Source organism: Gossypium hirsutum, chromosome D07, assembly GCF_007990345.1.
Source record: "Gossypium hirsutum isolate 1008001.06 chromosome D07, Gossypium_hirsutum_v2.1, whole genome shotgun sequence".
Classification (NCBI taxonomy): domain Eukaryota; kingdom Viridiplantae; phylum Streptophyta; class Magnoliopsida; order Malvales; family Malvaceae; genus Gossypium; species Gossypium hirsutum.
This window is the reverse complement of record NC_053443.1, coordinates 34639964-34667437: the sequence shown is the minus strand read 5'-3', so window position 1 is coordinate 34667437 and position 27474 is coordinate 34639964. Positions and strand designations below refer to the sequence as shown.

Here is a 27474-nt window from a genome sequence, read left to right as displayed (position 1 = left end):
TTTTTCCTTTAAGGCTTGAAAGCCTATTCCTGAGCTTCTCTCCATATAAAACCTACTGACTTTTTAATAACCTCAATTAATAGGGAAAAAATAGTAGAGAAATCCTTCACAAAAAGTCAATAACAACCTACTAAACCGTGGAAAGATCTCACCTCGATAATTGATTTAGAAGTGGGCCACTCCCTAATTGCCTTTACTTTGTCTTTATCGATATGAATAACTTGAGCACTTATTATAAAAACTAAAAATATTAGTTTATCACAACAAAAAATGCATTTGTCAAGGTTGGCAAATAACTTTTCACTTCTCAGAATGTCCAGAACAGATTTAACATGGAAAACTTGATCATTTAAAAAATGAGTAAATCAGAATATCATCGAAATATACTACCACAAGTTTACCCAAATAAGGGCTTAAAACATGATTCATTAATCTCATGAATGTACTAGGTGTATTAGTTAGATCGAAAGGCATAACAAGCCAGTAATATAATCCAAGCTTAGTTTTAAAGGTTGTTTTCCAATCGTCCCCTTCCCTCATGTGAATTTGGATAAACATTTTTTAAATCAATTTTAATAAAAAAAATGTTGAACCATGTAACTCTTCAAACATGTCATCAAGTCTAGGGATTGGATGTCTATACTTTACCGTTATTTTGTTGATTGGGTGGCAATCAAAATAGATTTGGAATGAACCATCCTTCTTAGGCACCAATAGGATAAGGATGGCACAAGGGCTCAAACTTTCTCTAATGTATCCATTTTGTAATAGCTTTTTCACTTGCCTTTGTATCTCCTTTGTCTCCTCTAGATTGCTTTGGTAAGCTGGACGATTTGGAATGGTTGCACTGGGTACTATGTCAATTTGGTGCTTTATGCCTTGCAGAGGTGGTAAACCTTCATGTGCCTCATTGAAAACATCTTAATAATCCTGCAAAAGAGATGTAAAGACACTATGCAAAAAATCATTAAGGTTAGTTAAAGATAAATAATTTTTCCTGACCCTCACAATGATAGAATGTTGTTTGTGATATAGGGCTCTCCTCACATCTCTTTTACTTGCAAATAAATTTCGCACTCTGTTTTTACCATTAGAGGGTTCACTCACCATTAGAACATTTGTATTTTGACTTTTATCACTAATGGTCTCTTTTGTCTCTGTTTTTTCAATTATATCTTTCTTTCTTATAACCCTTTCACAAAACTTTTTCATTTTGAGTTGATCATTATGTACATCTTTTGGATCCAAAGGGGCTAGAGTAAATTTCTTCCTTTTAAACACAAGGGAGTAACAATTCAATTTGCCATGGTGCACCACATCACGATTATATTGCCATGGTCTACCAAGAAGCAAATGGGCGGCATGCATGGGAACTACATCACACCAAATCTTGTTAGAATAATTCCAAACCTTGAATGCAATTAAGGACTATTTAACTACCTTAACTTCTAAACCTTCATTAAGCCATTGTAAGTGATATGGCTTAGGGTGTCTTTGACAAGGTAAAGATAAAGTATCCACTAAAAAACTACTTACCACATTGGCACACTACCACTATCAACAATAAGAGAACAAAACTTTCCTTGAATTAAACACCTCGAGTGGAATATGTTAGTTTGTTGCACTTCGTCAAAATCGTCCTTTACTTGAATACTAAAGGATTGTCGCACTACAAGAAAATGGGACTTAAGCAAATCCTCCCCATTAGTAGAAGGTTCCAAAACCTCTTCATATTCTTCCTTGTCATCTTAGTCACAAACAACATTAGTAGCAGTTAAATCATCATTCTCAGAATCAGAAATCAGGGTACCATCATTACTTATCAACATTACCCTTTTATTAGGATAATCACGAGCATAATGTCCATTGCCATTACATTTGTAGCATTTAACATCACGAGAATGATTCGAAGTAGGTTTAGAAAAAGTACTAGAAGGTACCTGTGCAATAAAAAAAGTACCTTTAGGTGGCGCCCCATCTTTCCAACTAAGTTGCTTAGGTTCATCTTTAGATGGAAGTAGATGATTCACTTGTGGTGGAATGAATCTTGACCCCTAAAAGGTAGAGGTCGATGTACTCCAATTAGATGCACGACCCCATGAATGATTCTTAGATTTTTGTTTCAATCGTTCTTCAATCGTGCAAGCTTTTTGAATTGCTTCGTCTAAATCAATAAAAGTTTAAAGATCTAAAATCTCAGTGATATTTTCATTCAACCCATTTACAAATTGAGCTATAGTATCTTCCTCTTCCTCTTCGTCTTCCTCATCCTAATTAGCTTGTTGCATCAAAATCTCCATCGCATGAAAATATTCCATTACAGATTTATCACCTTGAACAAGATTTTGAAACTTTCGTTTGTTGTCCCTATAGTTATGAGGTGGTACTTACCATTTTCACATAATTCGCTTTATATCATCTCATGAGTCAATGGATCCCTCATGGTTCATTCGTTGGAGCCGTAATAATTGAGTCCACCAAATTAAAGCATAATCAAAGAATTCCAAAATAGCTAATGGCACGTTCTCTTCCTCTGAGCATTTTCAATATTCAAATAGCAGCTCAATTTTATTCTCCCAATCGCAATAGGCGTCAGGATCATGCTTACCATTAAATGGTGGAACAATGAATTTTGGTTTATTCATAGAAAAGTGGCTATAAGAACTAGTACAGGAGGTTGCATCACGAGTACGCGAGCCACGTGTAATACATCCAGAAGACTATCGCGGCTCATAATCATCAGTCTTATCATCATGATGAAGAGGCTGCTCATCATCATCATCATTGTTAGTTTCCATTGGAGCTAAAGTTTGATTGAAATTTTGTTGGACCACTTCGTGATGAAGGACTTGAGCTTGAATAATTTGCTCTGACTGACCATCTATCTGAGGATGGAAAGCAGTGCTAAAATGTAATTTGGTACCTAATGCATCTTGCAGTTTCTTCCAAAATCGCGATGTAAACCTCGGATCTCTATCCGAAACAATAGAAATAGGCACATCATGCAACCTCACAATTTGAGAAACATACAATTCAGCAATTTTATCAAGAAAATAATTCGAATACTTGAGGATTTGTTGAGATGTTGCATTCTCGAGTTCAAAGGTTCGTGGGAATAATACCTGCCTTTGATTGAATTCGCGTATAATAATAGTTTTTAAGCTAGTATCAAAATGGCACCTTATGAGGCTTTGTATGGTCATAAATGTCGAACACCTTTGTATTGGACTGAACTCAGTGAAAATAAGTTACACGGGGTCGATTTGATCAAAGAAACTGAACAGAAAGTGAGAGTGATTCGTGATAGTTTGAAAGCTACGTCAGATCGTCAGAAATCGTACGCAGATTTAAAACGTAAATATATTGAGTTTCAGATCAGAGACAAAGTGTTTTTGAAAGTCTCACCATGGAAGAAAATACTCAGATTTGGTCGTAAAGGTAAATTGAGTCCGAGATTTATTGGGCTGTATGAAATTATAGAGCGTATAGAATCGGTTGCTTATAGATTACTGTTGCCACCTGAGCTGGACAAGATTCACAATGTATTCCATGTTTCGATGCTCCGTAGATACCGATCTGATCCTTCACATGTGGTTAGTCTAACAGAGATTGAGATTAAGCCTGATATGTCATATGATGAAGAACCGATTCGCATTCTGGCTCGTGAGGTTAAAGAATTACGAAATAAGAAAATCTCGTTAGTTAAAGTACTATGGCATAAACACGGAGTTGAGGAAGAAACTTGGGAACCTAAGGATACAATGAAAGAGTGTTATCCAAACCTATTCATTGGTAAGATTTTCGAGGACGAAAATCCCTAAGAGGGAAAGTTGTAACAGCCCAATTTCGACCCTAATCGGACGTAGTGGTTTCGGGACCACAAATCTAAGTCTGAAAAATATTTTAATATTATTTTCTGTGTTTATTATGTGTGACTTTACATCTATGAAAGTTTTGTGAATTTATTTTATTGTTTGAGTGCCTAATTTGAGAATAGGGCTTAATCGCGTATAATAAAAATTAGTGGTAAATTATGAAAGAGCCTAATTTTTGTTGTCTTTATAATTTGGAGGTTCTATGATGAAATTAGCCCACTATATAAGTAAGTTGATGGTAATGGTCAAGAATGACCTTATATTATATGTTATATATGTATATTAGTAAAGGTTAAGGAGTGTAGTTAAATTTTGTGTATCTTGTGTTTTGAACAAAAAGGATTAAATTGTAAAAAATGTGAAATGTTAGGGGAAAAACCGTAATTTGCTCATTCATGTGTTTTTAGGCTAAATTGAATAGAATGATGTTTAAATAAGCTTAATTTGAATATGTTTAGATCAAGAATTAAAGAAATCGGATTTGGATCGTTCAAAGACAAAAGAGGTCGAGTAGCCGATTTAACAATCGACGACATCCGAGGTAAGTTTATAAGCAATTAGATGTTAAAATTTCTGAATAAATGTTAGTTGTATATGCTGAAATGGAAATATGCAAAAATATATATAGATAGTTGAATGTGTTTTAGTTCTGAAAGTAGAAATAGACGTGAATGTGATTTATCGATATTTAGCACTAAGTGTGTGAGTATGAAATAGCTACGGCTATATGAACGGCACTAAGTGTGAGAAATTAAAATGATAATGTTGAATAATAGGCACTAAGTGTGCAAAATTAAAATGATGATGTTGAATAATGGGCACTAAGTGTGCGATACCGAGAGCAATTTGGTTAGATGAGAAAGAGCACTAATTGTGCAACTTCATTATGGCTTCGACCAATTATTTAGTACATGATAGTACAAGTATGCAATGGTTAAATAATACATGATATGAAGGTAAGTTGATTACTTCAATTGTTATAAGAACAATTTATATGAGGTAAATGAAAGTATATAAGTATATGAAAGTCTATATTCGGCCAAAAGGGTAAGTATATGTGATATTGTAATTATGAATTATATGCATCTATATATGATTGAGTACATTTGGTAAAGAGTGGGTATATGATTTGAAAGTGAAAAATAAGTACGTTTTTATTTATAAGTGTATTTGGCCAAGTTGAAATTGGTTCATAGTTACATAATTGATATTTAAATTTTGCAAGCTCGAATATGTACATATGAATATGTTTGCATTATTCGGTTTTGTTATTGAATTATTAACGTCATTAAATTGTTTAATTGCTTATGACTTACTAAGCTATGATAGCTTATTGTGCATATGTGTTTTCCTTGGTTTTATAGATTTTGGAAGTTAATTACGGGCTCGGGGATCGTTAGCGAAGTCAATCACACTATCGTTCGTTTATCGGTATCTATAAAAGTTAAACTTTTGAATATATGACATGTATAGGCTAGTACTTGTTTTGGTTGAATTTTGAAATTGTAAATATAAAGCCATGCGAAAATGGCTAGAAATGATGTTTATGTTTTTTTTTTGTATGTTCGGTCATGGTATATGTTCATGTTGGTAAAATTTATGCTTCATGATATATATATATTTGTGGTAGGATTTGCAAATGTGGATTGTTATGATTCGATTCAAGTCCAATTTTGGTGTAAAAATGCTGCCCAATTTGGTGTCTATATGCTGCCCAATTTGGTGTCTATATGCTATCCAATTTGGTGTCTATATGCTATCCAATTTTTTGTGTAAAAATGCCGCCCAATTTGGTGTCTATATGCTGTCCAATTTTGATGTAAAAATGCTGTACAATTTGATATATATATATGCTGCCCAATTTGGTGTATATTTGCTATCAAATTTTGGTGTAAAAAAAATGTTGTTCAATTTGATATATATATGCTGCCCAAATTAGTGTATAAATGCTGTCCAATTTTGGTGTATAAATGCTGTCCACTTTGATGTATAAGAGCTGTACAAACAGTGTAGATTACCTATGTTCTAATATGTAGTATAGTTAGTAAATTGAAATGAAATAAATGTGTACGAATAGATGTTTTGATATATGCTTGGTTTATGATATATATATAACCAAATATGTTTGGAAATGTTTTAAGAATTTGAATGATATCAAATTTTGATTAGGTAAATGATAATGATATGGTTGAATTTTGAAACATGGTTGGTATATGTAATTTGATTAATGATGCATGTTTGATTTTAACTGGTTATGTGCTTATATATTTATATATATATGAGATAACTTATCGAGCGAGTGAATGAATGCTATTTGAATTTGATCGAAAAAAATAATGAATGTCGTGATTGAATTAGTCTAATTTATGAATAAATTATAAAATGAAAGACAGTTTTGAGTTGGGTTTTGATCGGTAATGCCTCGTAACTCTAATCCGGTGACGGACACGGGTTCAGGGTGTCACATTTATGTTGAATCATGACTTCTTGTAACTTAGGTAGCAATGATGCATTACTAGATGTCACTCATTGTTTGTAACATTAGAATCATTCTAGTATTACTGCTAACAGTACAAGAACTTACACGGTCACACCCTATGGTTGAAATGAACGGAATAAAACATAGTTGGTATTGTGTTTGGTTGTCACATGAATTAAATTAATTATAAAATTAATTTAATTGTGTAATCAAATATCGAACATATTATATGTACAAGGATGTTGTACACATAATGAGAACATAGTTCTATTAATATATGAATTTGGTTCGTATATAAATTTAAATAAATGTAGTTTACCGAAATCCTTGTTATAATTAATGTAATTATAATTTTTGGTTAAAAAAACATTATTATATTTATTTATTTTTAATTATGATTATTATGTTCGGATAAAATTTTTATGAATTATGATTCATATATATATACCAATTATAAAAGGGTGAGATAGAGAGAGTTTTAAAAAAAACCCTAAAAAAAACTTTGCTTGTGAGATCTACCAGCCGTCAAGCAAAGAATTCTCCAAAAATAGTTTTGGAGATTTCTTTCGTTCATTGTCAAATTGGGTGGATTACGTAGAGGTCGGAATCATAAAAGGTTGTGGGTTGGTTCGATAGTAGATCAAAATTCTCATTGCCAAGGCGTCGCTGTCTACTCAGATTAAAGTTTCTGTAATTTTGAAACCATTATTTCACCCCGATTCGTTCCTCGCACATGGATCCATGGGTTGGATCACCGGAATTACTTTTTTATTAATTTTTGCTGTGCCATGGGGGTATCGACATTCCAAAAGACCCAATCTCGAGTATTTGATCCTGGGAAACTTGAATCTCAATTGGAAAAATCAAGGATCATTTATCCCACCTATGATATTCTATGGGTGGGACCTATACCAAAGAACGAAGGTATCATGGATAATAAATTGATTTCATTAAGGACAATCAACGGTAGACAAATTTGTGTGAATGACAGAAAGTTGAGCAAAGCAACACAGAAAGACCATCTATCGCTGCTATTCTTTGATCAAATGTTGAATATAATTACTGAGCAAGACTATCTTTTCTTTCTAGATATTGGTATGATAAATGGTCGTTTGACATCGCCTCGATCAATGACGATCACCAATAACATTGAGGGAGTTCTCTTCACTTTCTCTGTCGTTATTTTATTTTCAGTTTTTTGTCTCATTTGAATAAATGATATATTTAGAATTTATTTTTCTTGAATTAATACATTAAATTAATTCTGTCTAAGGAGATTAGTACTTAAACGGGACCATTTGTGACTCCTCCAACCTTTCTTGAGAATTTAATTTAATGTAATTTTTCGAGAAGAAATTTTCTAAGTAGCCCAAAAAGAATTTTTCATATTCATTTTTATTTTAAATTTTAATCTTATTATTTTATGCTCAATAAGAGGGTCAAGTTGACCCAAGTGCTAATCAGTTTATTTTTTTAGTGCAGTTTAATTTTTCAAGTACAAGAAATAATTACAATTTGGGCTTGAGGCCTAGAATAGTGAAGAGAAGGAAATTACCCACTTATTGTCGTCCACAGGTACCCTCAAAACCTTAAATTTGCCACTACTTTTATTTCCCTCCATGCTTTGCCGCTCAAGTCATTACTTTAGCTAAAAGTTTGCTAAAAGTTTGCCCTAATCTACTACTATATAAACCCTTTACCACCATCATATTTTCCACAACACCTAAAAAAATTAACCTTCACCTTAAACCTATATTATTTTCTTTCTCTTTGCTGTCGGCCTTAACATCCCAAAAGTATCTTCCTAATTTTTCTCCCTTGTCGCATAACCCTACTATCACCATCGCAAATCCTTCACCGTAGCAAACCTTTCTATCGCAACAACCGTCCCTACCTAGTCTGTTTGCCACTGCAATCCTTTTGCCACCGCAACTTCATCGTCACCGCAGCCTTCTTGCCGTCGTAATCTTCACCTCAAAAATCTAAAAATTTTCTTTTATTTCGAGAAAAATTTTCATGTCTCGCAAGAGAATGAGATCTTCAAAGACTTCTGCCAAAAATCCAATTGTGATTCAAGATGAGGAAGGGAAAGATTTGATTCCATCATAAAAAAATCTATAATACCCCAAAATAGGGCCTAAAAGTCTTAAGGATATTTTAGGGATTTTAGCTTTAGAGTGTTCGGAATTTTGTGACATGATTTAGCAATAATGTTTTTAACTACGGTTTTTAGAAAATTAAATCAATTTCTAAAAATGAGTTTTAAATACCTTTAATTTTGAAAAAAGGACTGATTTGTAAAAGAGTCAAACTTAGAGTTTTTAAGAGGCAATTAGACCAGATTTTAAAATCCAACCTAAAAACCCCGTTTATAGTTTTATTTTCACGTTAGTTTTTTCCTCCTCTCATACTTGTGCTATCCGTAGTTCTCCCAACTCTCCCAATCGATATTGAATTCCAAATCCTAAATCCTTTTGATTTCTATCATCTCTTAAGTTATAAATATCCATAGAAGTTATGAAAAACACCCAAAAACACCATTGATTTCTCCATTGTCAAGCTTGTGACTTTTTTGGGTTTTCGATGAAACGCTTGGGTTTTCGATGAAACGCTTGGGTTTTCGTTGTCTAAGGTAACGATTAAACTCCTAAATAGTTTAAAATGTTACTTAGTCTTTAAAACTAATATTTTAGCTATTAAATCACATGTTTTGAATAAAAATTGAAAATTGGCTCGTTAATTGTAGATTTTAGGATTTTGAGTAAAAAGGTGGTTTCAAAATGTTTTTCAATTAGTTTTGACATGATTAAGAAGGTTCTAAACTTTTAAGTTTCATTAAAGATTTCTTGAGTTTTAATGAATTTTTGGGAAGCCATAAGGCATGTCGAAAAAGTCGATACTATAAATTGAGTATTTTATTGTAGTTTAAAGGTTGATAATTAGTAGTAGGTGAATAATTAGATGAATGAAACTCATTTTAGGTGAAAAAATTAATTGTAGATCGAGATATTTGGATTTCAAGTTGGATATGTTGAAGGTTTTGGTTACATGAGAACTTAGTTTAGGCTTATGTTTTTTATTGCTTGTGGTGAATCATTAGCTTATTTTTGAATGTATTGCTGTGTGAATTATTGTGTTGAAGGTTCAAATTTGTTAGGACCTTCGACGAGTAAAGATAAAGACAGGGAAAGCTAGTTTAAGCTTTCAGCTTTTCGACGAAAGCGTATTGTGAGTGTTTGGAATAATTAATTGTGGACATGATTCAATGTGTTATTTGGGAAATTTAGTTGTAGCCTAAATCCCTACTCTAAATTTCGAATGTAAACTTTCTATTTCCCTTGCTTTATTTTGACAAATTATGTGGTTATGTGAATAATTATGGATTGATTATTATGATGCCATATTGTGATATGAGACATGTGTGATGACTATTGTGAATTGTGTTGTGTTGTGGGTATGATATACATGTGATCAACTATTACCGTCACAACAAAAATGTGCAAGCGTACACTGTCGATGCAAGTATCTGGACAAATGTGAGTCTGTCGGATATCGATCCCACAGGGATGGTAGTTCTTTGTCTATTAATGTCAATGAAATAGCTAAAAGAAATTGAATTAAATTGTGTGGGTAATTGTCAGAGCAATATCTTTGAAACAATGAAAAAAAATATGGTAATGATAACCTGGGATCCCCAACATAAATCTTTAGCAGTATACTAAGTACTCACAAGGTATAAAAGATAGGTGATTGTTGATGCAATAAAAATTAGTGGATATCTTACCAAACGTCACTCTTTTATTTAATCTAGGACTTAACCATGCACATTAACCTCGCCTTTCAATGATGGAAATATGAAACTATTAAGAACAAGTGGACTAAATTCCTTTAGTCCTTACTCAACTTCCGTTGAAATGCTTATTAGCTCAAACTGTCACTTCACCTCCCAATGTTAGTGACTGCAATAACACTTTCGTGTTTAGAATATTCAAACCCCCAAGATTAAACAATAAAAACAAGATTTAATAAGATAATATTTAACAAAACATTCATTGTACTTCCATACAGTAGAAAACATAGAGTAATCACTAGCGTTTTCAAAAAAATAAGAAAGAATCAAATGGAGAATACTATTCCTAAGCTACTTGACTAGATCTCTCCATTTCCCCTTGGTCTTCATTTAGGTTTCCTCGTCAAGAGTGGATCTACATCAGTCTTCATGTTGTCTCACCCATAGGAGGCTCAATTTTCCATGGCCACAAGCTTCAAAATAGGGTAAGAGAATGGTGGTTTTGCTAAAAAAATTTTCCCTTCCTTCTATCACATCAACCTTTTATGTTCTCATCAACTATACAGGTGTCCTTCCCTCAGGATTCTTCTGTACTTGTATGTACAGGGCAGTTATACCAGATTTGACAGCTCACACATGGTTGGCTCTTATCAGATAGCTATCAACTGTAGTGACAATTCTGGACGCAATCTGTAGTTAACTAATGTAGTGAATTAGTGCAGAAAGATAGCAAAATTAAGGATAAAGCAGGCTAAGATTCACTGGGTTATAAAATGCAATTTATTAAAATGAAAATGCTAAAATATATGCTAAGGATAACTAAATGGGAATAAATTAACCAATAAGTAGGGAGAAAACATATGTTCTTTCTAGTACAATCACACCCCAAAACTTGATTTTTTTACTTGTCCTCAAGTAAAATAGAAACTAGCAAGGCTAGAAAAATTTTTCTAAGGAAAATATCATTCTAGCAACTTGAACCCTCTAAATTCCCAATGAATGAATCACATTTAGATGAAAGAGTATTGCATCGATAATACTTGAGCTTGAATGAGTAAGATTGCACTTTCATCAAAGCTAGCATCATACTTCAAATCCTAAATTCTATCTACCTATACAACATTTATTGTACAATACTAAGTATTTATATATACATTTAATGGAATAAGGGATATCGTTGCATTACTGTACCCTTGCTCCTGAGAAGTAATGATGGAGTGCAACAAACCCCCAAAGAGCATGTAATTGCACCGACACACACTCATGTAGCAACGACCTTTGGCCAAATTCATTTTTCTAACACTTGTATTGGAGTGTTCCCTTTTTAACATTCCACAATACACCCACTTTGGAGTGTCTCTTATTTATAACTATCTATATATAGATATAAGCAGTTGTAAAAGGTAGTTTCATTCAAGATTCAAGGAATGCTACTAGCCATTTATTACTAATGCAACCTAAATCATTCATCAAAGTATTGAAGATACAACATTCAATCAAATTTATCCAACTCATTCATTGAAAATTCACATGATCCAAGAATTAAGCATCGAATGTAACAAAAATTTTCAAAAAATTGTGCATAAACCTTGTATGCTTCAATTTTTTTTTTTGAAATATGGGTGTATTTCCAAATCCCATAGACATTCCCCCAAACTTAAAGATTGCATTGTCTCCAATGCACTGATATGAGTATGTAATGACAATAAATATGCAGTGATAATGTATACTAAAAAATGTGACTTAAAATTATATGCAATACATGAAAACTACAGCTACAACTTTAAAATAAAACTAACTCAGTTTTCCCCAGCCATTGTTGTGGCTGCACGATGTTTCTTCCTTCTCCTTTTATTCTCCTCTTTCTTGTCCTTGGAGCGATTCTTTTTCTTTTCTTTGGGCTTTGCACAATTTTTGGATTGCTTCTCAAGTTTCGGCTCAACCCCAGCATCATCGGTTGCTTCTTGTATGGGAGAGGCCACCTGAAGTGGTCCAATGTAGACCACTATTACCAATGAGTTATCCTGCTCCTCACTGGTGACCTCCGTAACTTCCGCCGGTCTCGCTTCATCTAGTTCCAGATTTTCAATATTTGCACCCACAGATTCGTGTGCGGTGAGTTATTTTTACATCAGAATCTTCCTTTTCTCTTTCTTTCTCTTATTCAACAACTTCTTTTTCTTCAGCAACAATTTCCTCTTCTGTAGTAGCAGCTTCTTTGTCAACAATAGTGTCCTCTTGATCAGCAAAACTACCATCCTCGAACAAGCTATCAATCTTACGTAGAAATTCCTCAATGTCCTTGGATTCTTCATCTTTGTCATTATCAAAGACTTACACGATGGGAGGAGATGCCACCGACCGGTCTCAGTCTTCAAAGTCGTTATTCATAGGTGAATGTTCATGGTTTCAAATGATTAGTGGAAACACTAGGAAGTCCAGTATTGGAGATCGGCTCAATTAGCTTAATGTGGCTACAATGGAATGTTCTAGGCTTTAGTATAAGCATAAAACAAATTCTTAGAGTTCTTCATCTCCTCAATTGTAGTGACAGGTTTGATTTGCCTATTATTGAAGGAAGTAACCATGTTCTCAATATCCTTCAGCTTACGCCATAAGAATGTCTCTATATGCAGGGTTGTTCATTTACTATCGGCTTTGGCTTTGCCCTTCTTTATCTTATTGGTTCCCGCCTCTTTCAGTATTGGTGTTTCTATGCCACGAGTCATTCTCTCGACAGAGGCTACATTAATTGGACCCTTATTATCCATAAATTCTTCATCTCCCCGGGGTACAATTCCTTTCTGTTGACACAGTGACATGATCAATGATGGAAAAACCAAAACGCTGGTCTGTCTAGCGGCGCATTCAACAATTTCTCGATGGAGTATTGCACCGACATCAACTCTTCTACCCTTGATAATGGAATGTATCAGGCACATTCTATCAAGGTTAATGGTGGTGCTGTGGGTAGATGGCAGTAACCTGCAGTTAACAAAGTGAAACAAAATTTTGCTGTGTAACGTTAGGAAATGGCAGTGCACTATAAAATTCTTTGAATGTGACCCTGTCCACATTGCTCCTTCAATACACAAGTCCTGTACTAGCAAGTTTCTTTTTTCGTTCGTCATTTTCGCAAAGAAATCAGAGTGTTCGTCGACATTGACTGGAATGTTGTACAGCTCATTGATTGTTTTGGTGTCCCATGGAATGAGACCTTTACGAAAAAAAAATAAACTCTAATTCTTGGTCATAGAGGTTGGCATAGAACTCACGTACCAAGGAAGAGGAATTGCTTCCAGGGTTTGCGCAAAAATTTCCCCATTTTAGTTTAGAATTGGTGCGGTGAATTTGTTTGCCCAACTCCTATTGTTGCGATAAGGAAATGCCTTGTTCGGGTTGAAAATTTCGGTGCAATATGTTATCTTGAAACTGTTCCCTTGCTGCTTTATTCAAAAAGATTTATGGTTCCTTTTTTTGCAATGGCTTAGGGGATCCAATTCCCAAACTATGGTAGCGAAGGACACATGTTCTTCAGTAGATTTGTTGGCTTTCTTCGTCAAACCTCTTGTTCTTGCCATCTTTTGTGGAGGGAAGACGATTTTAAGTGAAAAAGGTAGGATCTTGAGTAAGGAAATAGAATAAAATGGTTGCTTGGATGCTTTACAATTGGCACAGTGATGTAGACTTTATAGGGATTGAAAGAGGAAGATGTAGAGTCATGATGTTTTGTGGAGAGATACAAAGCTAGCAGGAAAATTTGTGTCCAATAAGAATTGTGCCTACTCAAATAAATCAAACGGCTGGGTGAGTTTTGATCCAACGGTGAAGATTGAATTTCCCTTAATTCTTAGTAATGGTGACACAGTGGTACGAAATGCGTTGACAAGCAAATCTTGTTGTGTTGACATTGGTACCTTATTATTTTGCAAAAAGGAAAGAAAGCAAACTTTACAAAACAAGAATAAAATAAGATGAAATCTCGAAGTAATAAATTAAAATTTTAAAATGTTTTAACCAAATTAATGGTCTCTGCTTACTCTTGATTTTTATTTCCAAAATAGTATTTTAATCTCTGTCCGCAATGCCCATAGAGCATCATCCAATCAGGAAGACCAATATTTTCTCGAAGGATTCACAACTTTCTCAAGAATATTCTTAATTTGTCGATTTGAAACATCAGCTTGTCCATTGGTTTATGGATGATAAGTAGTGGCCAGTCTGTGATTAACTTCATATCTCTTTAATGTGGCTGCCACTTGGTTGCAATGGAAATGTGTACCTTGATCAATAATCAATGCCATTAGTGTATCAAAATAGGTGAGTGTATGCTTGTGAAAAAATTTAAGCACTGTCCTTGCATCATCCTTTGGGACAACAACAACCTCTACCGATTTCGAGACATAGTCAACAGCAACTAATATATAAAGATTTCCAAATGAATTGGGAAATGGTCCCATAAAATCCATTCCCCAAACATTGAACAATTCAACTTCCATAATTGGATGTTGCAACATTTCATTGCGTTAGGAAATAGAATCGGTGCATTGACATTTATCGCCTTGATTCACAAAGTTATGAGTATCCTTGAACAATGATGGGCAATAAAATCCTGATTGGAGAACCCTAGCAATAGTTCTCATACCACCGAAATGACCTCCATAAGGAGCATCATGACAGTGCTTCAGAATTGAGAGCATCTCTCATTCCGAAACACAATGCTGAATAATGTTATCATTGCATACCTTGAATAAATACGGCTCATTCTAATGGTACTTCACTACATCACGAAGAAATAATTTTTTTATGGCCTTTGATACTCAATGGGAGCTTACCACACACCAAGTAATTAACCAAATCTGCATACCAAGGAGTGTCAATTTTCATTGACAACAAATAACTTCTCATCTGGGAATGCATTGGCAATTCGAAATATGTTTTTGTCTTCATTGCCAGCTTATAATTTAGATAAATGATTTGCAACTTGATTTTCTAACCCCTTGCGGTCTTTTATCTCAATGTCAAATTCTTGCAACAATAAAATATATAATATCAGTCTTGGTTTGGCCTCTATTTTAGCAAAGAGATATCGCAACATCGAGTGACCAGTGAATATCATAAATTTTGCACCGACAAGATAAGAACAAAACTTGTCGAAAGCAAAGACTACAATCAGCAATTCTTTCTCTATAGTGGTATAATTAAATTGAGTTTCTGTAAGAGTTTTGCTAGCATAATAAATGGTGTGAACAATTTTTCCTTTTTGTTGTCCTAACACTGTACCCACAGTGAAGTCACTTACATCGCACATAACTTGGAAAGGCTGAGACCAATCAGGTACAAGACAATGGGGGCATTGACCAGCTGCTTCTTTAACTAAAGAAAGGTATCCAGACATGCCTCATCAAAGAGGAATTTTTTATTCTGTTCCAGCAATGAGCACAATGGTTTTGCAATTTTTGAAAATTCCCTAATAATCCGCCAGTAAAATCTCGCATGTCCAAGAAAGCTACGAATACCTTTCACATTTATTGGTGGGGGTAATTTATGGATGATTTCCACCTTAGCTTTATCTACTTGAATGCCCTGATTAGAGATGCGATGGCCCAACACAATGCCTTCAGTTGCCACAAAATGACATTTTTCCCAATTCAAAACAAGATGAGTGTCCTCACATCGCTTCAGTACTTTATCCAAATTGTCAACACAATGATAAAAATCATTAAAAACGAGGCTTGGGATCACTTACTATGGAGCTTGGAAGCTTGAAAACCCTAACTATGGCTTCCCCCTTGCTAATTTCGGCCAAATGAAGAAGATGAGCACAATTTGCCATCTTTTTCCCTTTTAATTCATTTTAATTCCAAAATTACCAAAATTTCCCTAACTTAAAAATTTCCTATTTCACTTATCTCATGTCCATTTTTGTCCATATCTTAACCAATGGTCTAATTACCATATAAAGACCTCCAATTTAAAATTTCATAACAATTGGACACCTCTAACATGTAGAACTTAACTTTTGCCCTTTTTACAATTTAGTCCTTTTGACTAAATGAGTGCCCAAACGTCGAAAATTTTGAACTAAATTTTCACGAAATTATTTTGTGAAATTGTCCACCATAAAAATGTAATAAAATATTTTTTTTCCTTATCAGATTTGTGGTCCCGAAACCACTGTTCTGACTAGGCCCAAAATCAAAATGTTACATTTCTCCCCCCTTTAGGGATTTTAGTACCCGAAAATCTTACCTGTGAAGAGATTTTGGTACTGTTTTCCCATAGCCTCTTCAGGCTCCCATGTAGCCTCGTCTATCCCATGCCTATTCCAACATACTTTCACAAGTGCAATACTTTTGTTCCTTAGTTGCTTGGTCTCTCGAGCTAAAATCTTTACCGGTTCTTCACCGTAAGTCATGTTTGGCTGAATCTCAACCTCTGTCTGAGAAATCACATGTGAAGGATCTGAACGGTAACGGCGTAACATAGACACATGCAACGCATCATGAATCTTCTCTAACTCAGTTGGCAAAGCTAACCGATATGCTAAGGGCCCAACTCTTTCAGTCACCTCGAACGGTCCAATAAAACGTGGATTTAGTTTCCCTTTCTTACCAAATCTAAGAATTTTCTTCCACGATGATACTTTCAAAAATACCCTGTCACCAACTTGAAACTCAATCTCTTTTCTTTTCAAATCTGCATAAGATTTCTGTCTATCTGAAGCTACTTTCAAGCAATCTCTAATGGCTTTTACTTTCTCTTCTGTTTCTTTGACTAAATCAACCCTGTAAATCTGATTTTCCTTAAGCTCTGTCCAATACAAAGGTGTACGACACTTACGTTGATACAAAGCTTCATAAGGAGCCATCTTCAAACTCGACTGATAACTATTATTATAGGCAAACTCTGCTAATGGTAAATATTTCTTCCAACTGCCTTGAAATTCTAAAACACAACATCTGAGCATATCTTCAAGTAGCTGAATAACTCTCTCTGACTGACCATTGGTCTGAGGATGGAAAGTTGTACTGAAGTTTAACTTTGTACCCAAAGCTTCCTGCAATTTCCTCCAAAACCGCGAAGTAAATCTCCGATCTCTGTCTGAGATAATCGATAACAGTACCCCATGTAGTCTGACTATCTCTGAAGCATACAATTCAGCCAACTTGTCAAGTGAGTAATCCATATGACCCGGAATAAAATGAGTTGACTTCGTTAACTTATCAATCCCAACCCATACTGCATCTTTCTTTTTTGGTGTCAACAGCAACCCTGCTACAAAATCCATGGTAACTCGGTCCCATTTCCACTTAGGAACTAACACAGGCTATAATAAACCTGAAGGTACCTGATGTTCGGCCTTTACCTGTTAACAGATCAAGCATCTAGAAACAAATTCTAAAATATCTCTTTTCATTCCTACCCACCAGTATATTTTCTTCACCTCATTATACATCTTTGTACTACCTAGGTGAATAGACAAAGAACTGCTATATGCTTCCTGTAAGATCTTTCGAATAAACTCATCATTCTTCGATACACATATCCGATTTCTGAACATCAAACAACCATCAGAACCAATCTCAAAATCAAACTCTACACCTGACTCGCACTGAGCTCTTTTAGCTTGCAACTCATTGTCATCTTTCTGAGCTTTACAGATTTCTTCAAGAAACATTGGTTTAGCTCTCAACTCAGCTAAAATAGAACCGTCTTCTGATAAAGCCAAACTAGTATTCAAAGCTCTCAATGTAAATAAAGACTTTCTACTCAAGGCATCAGCAACAACGTTTGCCTTACCCGGGTGATAATCGATCACTAGCTCATAATCTTTAATCAATTCTAGCATCTTCTTTGCCTCAAATTCAAATCTTTCTGAGTCATCAAGTATTTCAAACTTTTATGGTCAGTGAATATTCGGCACTTCTCACCATACAAGTAATGTCTCCAGATCTTCAACGCAAATACAATGGCAGCTAGCTCTAAATCGGGTGCCGGGTAATTTTTCTCATGTGGCTTTAACTGTCTGGAAGCATATGCTATTACTTTATCTTCCTGCATAAGTACACAACCCAATCCATTCAAGGATGCATCATAGTGAATCACAAATTCTTTACCTGGTTCTGGTTGTACTAAAACAGGAGCTTCAGTCAACAATGCCTTTAACTTGTCAAAACTCTGCTGACATTTTTCAGTCCATTCAAACTTAACATCTTTCTGTAAAAACCTTGTCAACGGGGTAGCTATCATAGAAAATCCTTTTACAAATCATATGTAATAACCAACTAATCCAAGAAAGCTTCTAACTTCTGATACATTTCTAGGAGGCTTCCAATTAACAATTGCTGAAATTTTACTTGGATCAACTTTAATACCATCACCTGAGACAATGTGTCCAAGGAATCCAACTTCCTGAAGCCAGAACTCACTTTTACTAAACTTGGCATAAAGCTTATTATCTCTCAAAATCTGTAAAACTGTTCTCAAATGTTCGGCATGTTCGGTCTCATCAGGAGAATAAATCAGAATATCATCAATAAACACAACTACAAACTTGTCCAAGTACGGTCGAAAGATTCAGTTCATTAAATCCATGAATATGGCAGGAGCATTAGTCGAACAAAATGATATCACAAGAAACTCATAGTGACCTTACCTAGTCCAGAAAGCAGTCTTCGGAACATCTGACTCTTTAACCCGCAACTGATAATAACCAGATATCAAATCTATCTTGGAGAACACAGTGGCTCCTTTCAATTGGTCAAACAGATCATCAATTCTAGGCAGTGGATATTTATTATTTATTATGACTTTATTAAGTTGTCGATAATCTATACACAACCTCATCGAACCATCTTTCTTTCTCACAAAAAGCACTGGTGCACCCCACGGAGAACAACTAGGCCTTACAAAACATTTATCAGTTAATTGCTACAACTGAGCTTTCAATTCTTTCAATTCTTTCAATTCCAACGGGGCCATTCTATAAGGAGCAATAGAAATAGGAGTGGTACCTGGAATCAGCTCAATACCAAACTCAACTTCTCTAATAGGAGGCAAACTTGTCAATTCTTTCGGAAACACATCGGAAAACTCACAAACTACTGACACTAATTCAATTTTCAATTCTGGATCTTTAATATTCAATACAAAAACAAGATAAGCTTCATACCTTTTTCTCAAACATTTTTTAGCAGACATAACAGAAATCACGGTAAGAGAACTATCTGACTCTTCTGAATTAACCAGAATAATATCACCATTTTTGCATTTCAACTCAATGTATTTCTTTCCACAATTCATTATCACATCATGGGTAGTCAACCAATCCATACCAAGAATCACATCAAACTCATCAAATGGCAATAGCATGAGATTAGCCAGAAAACAGTGACCTCTAATCATCAAAGGACATTTTTTACATACTTTGTCTACTAACACATACTGGCCTAATGGATTCGATACTTTAATCACAAATTTGGTAGATTCTATGGGCATGTTCATACTAGGCATCAATCTTATACAAACATAGGAATGGGTCGAACCCGGATCAATCAAAGCAATAGCACTAGTATCATAGAGAGAAAAAGTACCCGTAATCACATCGAGGGAGGATGCTTCTTCGCGAGCGCGAATAGCATAAGTCCTTGTAGGTGTTCTAACATATTATCTAGCTGCTGAGTCTCTGGACATACCCCTGTTGCTTGCTCCAACTCCCAGATTCCTCTGTGGTCTGCCTCTAATGGAAGCATTTCCCGATCTTGCACTCGATATTACTTCTCTTTTACCTGTTTCGGGACAATCTCGAATAAAATGATCTAGTGCACCACATCTGAATCAGGCATTTTCATTTGCTCGGCACTCACCGAAATGACGTCTACCGCACTGAGCACACTCTGGTCTGATGGTCGAGCACTACCCACACTTGCAACTCTAGTAGTCTGAGCTCTTGAACCCACAAATTCTCTACCTCTGTTTCGACTAGGATACCCGGCTGAAAAATTTGATCTAATAGAGAACTCTCTAGGCCTCTTGGATGTAGACTGAAATGATCTGCTCATCTGCCTTTTCTTCGTGTTTTGAACTTCAATTTTAACTTTTCCCTTTTCTTTTTCTTTTAACAACTCCTCTGCCTTACAGGCTCTCTCAACTAGAACAACAAACTCTTTTATTTCTAGAACATCAACTGACAGTCGGATATCATCATTAAGCCCGTCTTCAAATCTTTTGCACATAATAGCTTCTGTAGATACACACTCTTGAGCATACTTGCTGAGTTTGACAAATTCACGTTCATACTCAGTAACAGTCATCTTACCCTGCTTTAACTCAAGGAATTCTTTTCTTTTCTAGTCAATAAACCTCTGACTGATATACTTTTTATGGAACTCTTCTTGAAAGAAATCCCAAGTAACTCTCTCACTCTGTACAACTGATACAAGAGTCTTCTACCAATGATAGGCCGAATCTCTGAGAAGTGAAACAACACACTTCATGCATTCCTCAGGTGTACAAGATAACTCATCAAAGACTCTAATAGTATTCTTGAGCAAAAATTCTACTCTCTCTGCATCATCATCTTTAGTAGCATGAAACTCTTCAGCCCCTTGTTTTTTGATCTTATCAACTGGTGGCATTTCTCTTATAACTTACCTGTACCTGTAACTGGGGGAGCTACATGGGGGATCTGAAAATCATAAGGGGTGGAGGTCTAACAGCCGGATTCGTACGAACAAACTCGGCAAACCATTCATTCATAGCTTAGAAGAACGCTTCTCGAGCCCCTCCCCCTGACTAACTGTAATGGGCCTTTCACTAACATCTTGTGGCATCGTCCCTTCTGCGGGAGCAGGCGCATTACTCTCTACATCATCTGTACCATCTTGTTCAGGATCCATAACTATAAAAAAATATTTTAAAATCGTCAGGAGTCGTCACACTACCAAAATACAAGAATGGCATATATAGCTAGACTTTTATTCATACTGAATATTTCGAGAATCGGCTAAACCTTGGCTCTGATACCAATAAATGTAACACCCCTTACCCGAGACCATTTTTGGAGTCGAGCACGAGGCATTATCTGCTTTAACTTACCAGTTCAGAGCATAAATATTTGTTTTTCAAATTTATTTCACTGTTCACCATAATGTTGTGCACCTGCGCAATAGTCACTAATTTAATTATAACTAGAGTTACAAAACTCAAAATTTAGATCCGTAAATTTTCCATAAAACTATACTCATATATTATCTTACCATAAAATTTTCAGAATTTTTGGCTTATTCAATTAGTACATTTTATTCATTAAAGTCTCACATGTTTTACTGTCTAACGGTTCTGACCTTTATTCACTAAAAATCAATTTTCTCATAGTATGATTTTCATATGATGTTCTCACTTTTTATACAGAAAATAGACTCAGTAAGGAATCTAGAAATATAAATTATAACTCATAATTATTTTTGTAAAATTTGTAATGATTTTCTAAATTCAGAACAGGGGACTCCAAAAACCATCCTGATCATGTCTAACCAAAATTCAAATATCTTAGAATATAAAATTCCTTTACCCACATCGTTATTTTTCTATGAAAATAGACTCGATAAGCTTTAATTTTATATATCATTAACTCTCTAATTAATTTTATACTATCCTTGGTGATTTTTCAAAGTCATGTCACTCCTGCTGTCCCAAAACTGTTTCATTGCAAATTTTTACTCTTTCCTATTTTCTAGGTATAAACTATCAACTAGGCATTCATAACACCACACATGTTCTTCATTAGCCATTTCAATAGCTAACCATTAGCCATATCATATAAACACACTCAAAATGACTAAGTCTCTATACATGCCATAGCTTTACACGTTTCGAAATCACATAATACCGAGAAGTCTGTAGATAGTGTGAGACGAACTCTGACATCCTTGTGGTCCTCGAACTGACTTGGCGATACTATAAAAATAAGGAAAATAAAGAAAGTAAGCATAAATCTTAGTAAGTTTACAAGTAAATAAATAACAACATTTATCATAAATGATCATACTCATAAATTTCATCAAACATTAGAATCTTTACTCACTTCTTTACTTACTCACTTACTTGTTTACTTACTTGCTTACTTATATAACTCATCATTATAACTTACTCCCCCTTGCTGAAATTTCTTTCTCAACTGATAACTGAGATATTCTCAATCCTTATAACTCACCTGAATTTATTATTATCCTTTTATCTGAACTTTCATGTAACATGGTCTATTTACTAGCCCGTTGAATCACTTGGAATACTAAGGATACTTAGGTCTCTTGTCTGATAATACATGCCAAAGCTATGTCCCAGACATAGTCTTACATGGGATGTTTTCTGTATTGCCAATGCCATATCCCAGATATGGTCTTACATGGGAGTTCTCATATCGGTGCCCACACCATGTCCCAGACATGGTCTTATGGGAGACCTCTCATCTCGGTGCCAACGCCATGTCCCAGACATGGTATTGCATGGGACCTCTCATCTCGATGCCAATGCCATGTTCCAGACATGGTCTTACATGGGGCCTCTCATAATCTCAATGATGCCAATGCCATGTCCCAGACATGGTCTTACATGGGATCTCATTCCCTTAATGTCATGACATTTGTATCCGATACATTCCCAATGTTTCAACAGAGCTTTTATCACTGATTATCTGTCACCTCATACTTAAGTCAACATTAGATATTTTCATGAAATAAATACATAATTGCTGAAAAATAACAGCATTAATAATAATTATCAAAATATTGCATTTATTTACCGTAAACTTACCTCGGTACAAAATATGATCAAATCTATCACTTTAGTCTTTAAAATTTTTCTTTCCCCGGTCTAACTTTGGATTTCGTTCTTCTTGATCTGTAATAGTAAATTTATATTATTTAATACTCACATTCATCAAAAAAATCCTTGACTCGAACTTTGGAAAAATTACGATTTTGACCCTAAACTTTTGCATAATTACACTTTTACCCCAAAGCTTGGAAATTAAACTTCATCCCTTATTCTTATGTTTTATGACATGCTGAACATTTTTCTCGTCTATGGGAACATTAAATTCCTACTCTAACACTTACTTATGAACATTAGGTATTTTTACCGATTATGTCGTTTTACTCGTTTTCACTTAAAATCGCTTAGCAAAAGTTGTTTAACATAATTTCAAGCTTCATATTTTGCCATAAAACATCAAAATAAACACATTTCACCTATGGTTATTTTTCCAAATGTGAACCCTAGTTTAAATTATTGCTAGAATAAGCTAAATCAAGTTACCGGGACTCTAAAAACGTAAAGAACATTAAAAACGAGGCTTGGGATCACTTACTATAGAGCTTGGAAGCTTGAAAACCCTAACTATGGCTTCCCCCCTTGCTAATTTCGGCCAAATGAAGAAGATGAGCACAATTTGCCATCTTTTTCCCTTTTAATTCATTTTAATTACCAAAATGCCCCTAACTTAAAATTTTCCTATTTCACTTATCTCATGTCCATTTTTGTCTATAACTTAATCAATGGTCTAATTACTATATAAAGACCTCCAATTTAAAAATTCATAATAATTGGACACCTCTAACATGTAGAACTCAACTTTTGCACTTTTTTATAATTTAGTCCTTTTGACTAAATTGAGTGCCCAAACATCGAAATTTTTGAATTAAATTTTCACGAAATCATTTTCTGAAATTGTAGACAATAAAAATATAATAAAATAATTTTTTTCTCATCGAATTTGTGGTCCCAAAACTACTATTTTGACTAGGCCCGAAATCAGGATGTTACATTTTCAGCAATTAATGTGCTTTGGTTGTTGAATTCTTCCTCAATTAAATCATCTAGCACATCGACAGTATGGCACTCTGCTGTATCATTATGCTGAACAGACTCGAAAAGACTGAAGGTAACATGCTCATTGTTAAGTCGCATGGTTACTTCTCCTTTATAAACATCAATGAGAGTTCGGCTGGTGGCTAAAAATGGTCGTCTCAAGATTATGGGAACCTTCTTGTCTGCCTCACAGTTAAGTATGATAAAATCAGCCAGAAAAATAAATTTATCCATACGAACTAAAACATCTTTGATTTGCCCTTCAGGTTGAGCTAAAGATCTATCTGCCAATTGCAATGTCACTGCAGTAGGTTTCACGTGACCAATTCCCAAGTTTTTGAAATTAGATAATGGCATGAGGTTGAAGCTAGCTCCAAAATCACATAAAGCCTTTCCCAAATAATGGTTTCCAATTAAAAACGGAATGGTAAAGCTTCCAGGATCTTTCAATTTAGGGGGCAACTTATTTGTCAAAATAGCACTAAAGCCTTCTGTGAGTGCAATAATTTCAATATCAGTGAGTTTTTTCTTCTTGGACAAAAATTTTTTCATAAATTTCCCATAACTTGAAATTTTTACCAGAGTGTTTACTAAGGGAATGTTGATCTGATTTGTTTTAGTGTATCCAAAAACTACTGATACTATTTATCATTTTCATTCCTCTTGAATCTTTGTGGAAAAGGTACAGGTGGAAGTACATTCGGTTGCGGTGACACTTTTGGTTGTGTCCACAATTTCGAGGGTCAAATATAAGGCATGTGAGTGGCAGTTTGTGATACTTCATTGTCAGATACATCGGCAAGCTCATCAGACACACCCTTCCCATTAGGGCTTACGTTATCAACTTTTGGGGATGCTATAGTAGAACCTATAACCGGCTCACTAGTTTGCTTACCACTCCTAAGAATGATGGCTTTATAGTGGTTTTTCCCTGTTGGATTTGGATTTTCGGTGCCGCTAGATAATAAGCCGTATGGTCGAGTATTCAGATTTGAAGTAAGCTGTCCCAATTGTGCCTCCATTGCTTGAATGAAAGATGAATTTCCTTCAACAATAGCTTCTATGCGAGTAATATGCTTCCGCATTAACACCTCAAGAGCAATTAATAGGTCAAAAGTAGAAGCTCATGTATGTTGTTGTTGTTGCTGCCCTTGATCATTCAAATTCATCATTTGTGGCTGCATCTGAGTTTGATGTGATTGTATCCGACCTTGTTGTGGATACAACTGAGGATGCTAATTGTAGTTCTGTTGTTGATTGTAATTCCCTTGTCATGGATTTTAATTGCCTTCAGTAGATGCATTCCCATATCTGAATGTCGCAACATTTTGTCCAACATTCTGAGTTCCCCAAAACTATTGGTTACATGTAAAGTTGTTGTAAGAATTTCCATGAGAATAGTTACGAATATTACTAACATAAATGCATTTTCTGCATGTTGCGAACAATCTTCATAACTATGGTTGTCACCATAAATTTCACAGCAAAAGGTAGGAATATCCAATTTTTGAGCAATCTGTATAGGTGCAATGTCACTCATCCCTTGCATATTTTTAATCATGTTTGTGATCAAAGAGACTTGCTCACTTAGCGTAGATCTTGCATCCAATTCAATAACTCATGGAGTAGGCTTTGCTTGTGCAGCTCTAGAGATGGGATATTGATAATCATTTTGAGTAATACTCTCAAGAATTCTCACAGTATTATTGTAAGTACAATCCAGTAGCGGTCCATTGGCTGATGGATCGACAAAATTTCTTGAATAAGAATTTAGACCATTATAAAAAATCTCGATTTGTGTTTCTAGTTGAATGCTGTGTATGGGACAACGTCGACTAGATGTCTCTATTTCCCCCTCTTCTGCACTTAGATTTCCTCGCTAAGAGTGGTTCTACATCAGTCTTCACTTTGGCTCACCTGTAGGAGGCTCAAGCTGCCATGGCCGCAAGCTTCAAAATAGGGTAAAAGAATGGTGGTTTTGCCAAAAAATTTATCCTTTCCTCCTATCACGTCAACCTTTTATGTTCTCCTCAACTGTATAGGTGATTGCCAAAAAAACTTCCCTCAGGATTCTTCTGTACTTGTACGTACAGGGCAGTTATACCAGATTGGACAACTCACGTATGGTTGGCTCTTATCAGACAACTGTCAACTGTGGCGAAAATTCTGGACGCAATCTTGAGTTAACTAATGTAGCGACATTAGTGCAAAAAGATAGAAAAAATAAGGATAAAATAAGCTAGGATTCACTGGGTTATAAAATGTAATTTACTAAACTGAAAATACTAAATGTATGTTAAAGATAACTAAATGGGAACAAACTAACCAATAAGTAGGGAGAAAACATATGTTCTTTCTAGTACAATCAACATGCCAAATAACAGTGATAATGATATGCTAATAATGCAAATATGTAGTGAAAGCAAGCAAAATTTTGGTAAGTATATATGTGTTGAATTGTGGAATGTGATATTATTATGACAGGTAATATGTGAGAGTAGTTGTATGTGATATATGATGTACTAATTTTAATGCACACATATGTGGTCGGATATGTGATAGCTCAATGAGCATTATTGTGGCGCTTAATTGACAGTGATCCTCATACTAACACGGTCTGGCTTGGTCCTTTCACAAGCTCTTTCCTCATATAACAAGTCCTATAAAACATAAGCCAAAATTCTGTAAGTTCATAAGAACTTCGCGAGTTTTTTTACTGCATTACTAAAAAAAAGACCCCATCTTGCAGGGGTAGTAAATGAACAAAAACTAAACATGTTTAATCCCTGATAGTTTTTAAATGATTTCTCTTAATCTAGAATGGTGGTTTTTGATTCCTTTTTCGAGATTTTTTATGGCAGATATATCGTTAAGTGGTCTTCCTCTGGTCGACCCTAAAGTCATTCGACTAGTTTTTATGGTTTTTCAAAAGTCTCGCGATAACTGCGAACTCTGTCCTTTCTTCACAAACATTCTTCCTTTCATCCATCCCATGTTCGGGATGCCCATCTACTTATAAATTTTATATTAAAGCCTTAATTACAAATTTTGATGGTCAATTATCAATATGAATTCTCTTTCCTTCCTTGTACTTATAAGGTAGTCCTCCTAAACTTCCATCCTAAGAACCCTTTGGTTATGTCTTCCTTGGTGAACATTCCAAATTTTACTAGTCCTTGGCAGACTCTTTTTTCTTACTATAGTCTTAAAGGACTTACTGTCATCTCATTAGTTAGGTTAACTAATGGGAACCCACGCCACTCTGGCGGACTAAATCTCATTCCACCCTACACTCGGGTTGAAAAGTTGTTTGGATTATTTTCTTGTAGTTTGTCCTATTTTCAATACCTTGCTTTTAAGGAACATGTCCGTTTGTAGTGGACCGATTTGGGCTACATTATCCAACAAACTATTATCTGTACAACCATTCAACTTTACAATTTCTCTTATATGATGGT

At 34.9% G+C, this 27474-nt stretch overlaps 1 protein-coding gene across 1 annotated transcript; it reads right to left on the bottom strand.

Annotated features, from left to right (window-relative positions):
* Nucleotides 1-23959: 23959 nt before the first annotated feature.
* Nucleotides 23960-24568, bottom strand: LOC107956171 (uncharacterized). Its single transcript, XM_016891901.1, has one exon. The coding sequence runs from the start codon at nucleotides 24566-24568 to the stop codon at nucleotides 23960-23962; it is 609 nt and encodes a 202-aa protein (XP_016747390.1).
* Nucleotides 24569-27474: the final 2906 nt, after the last annotated feature.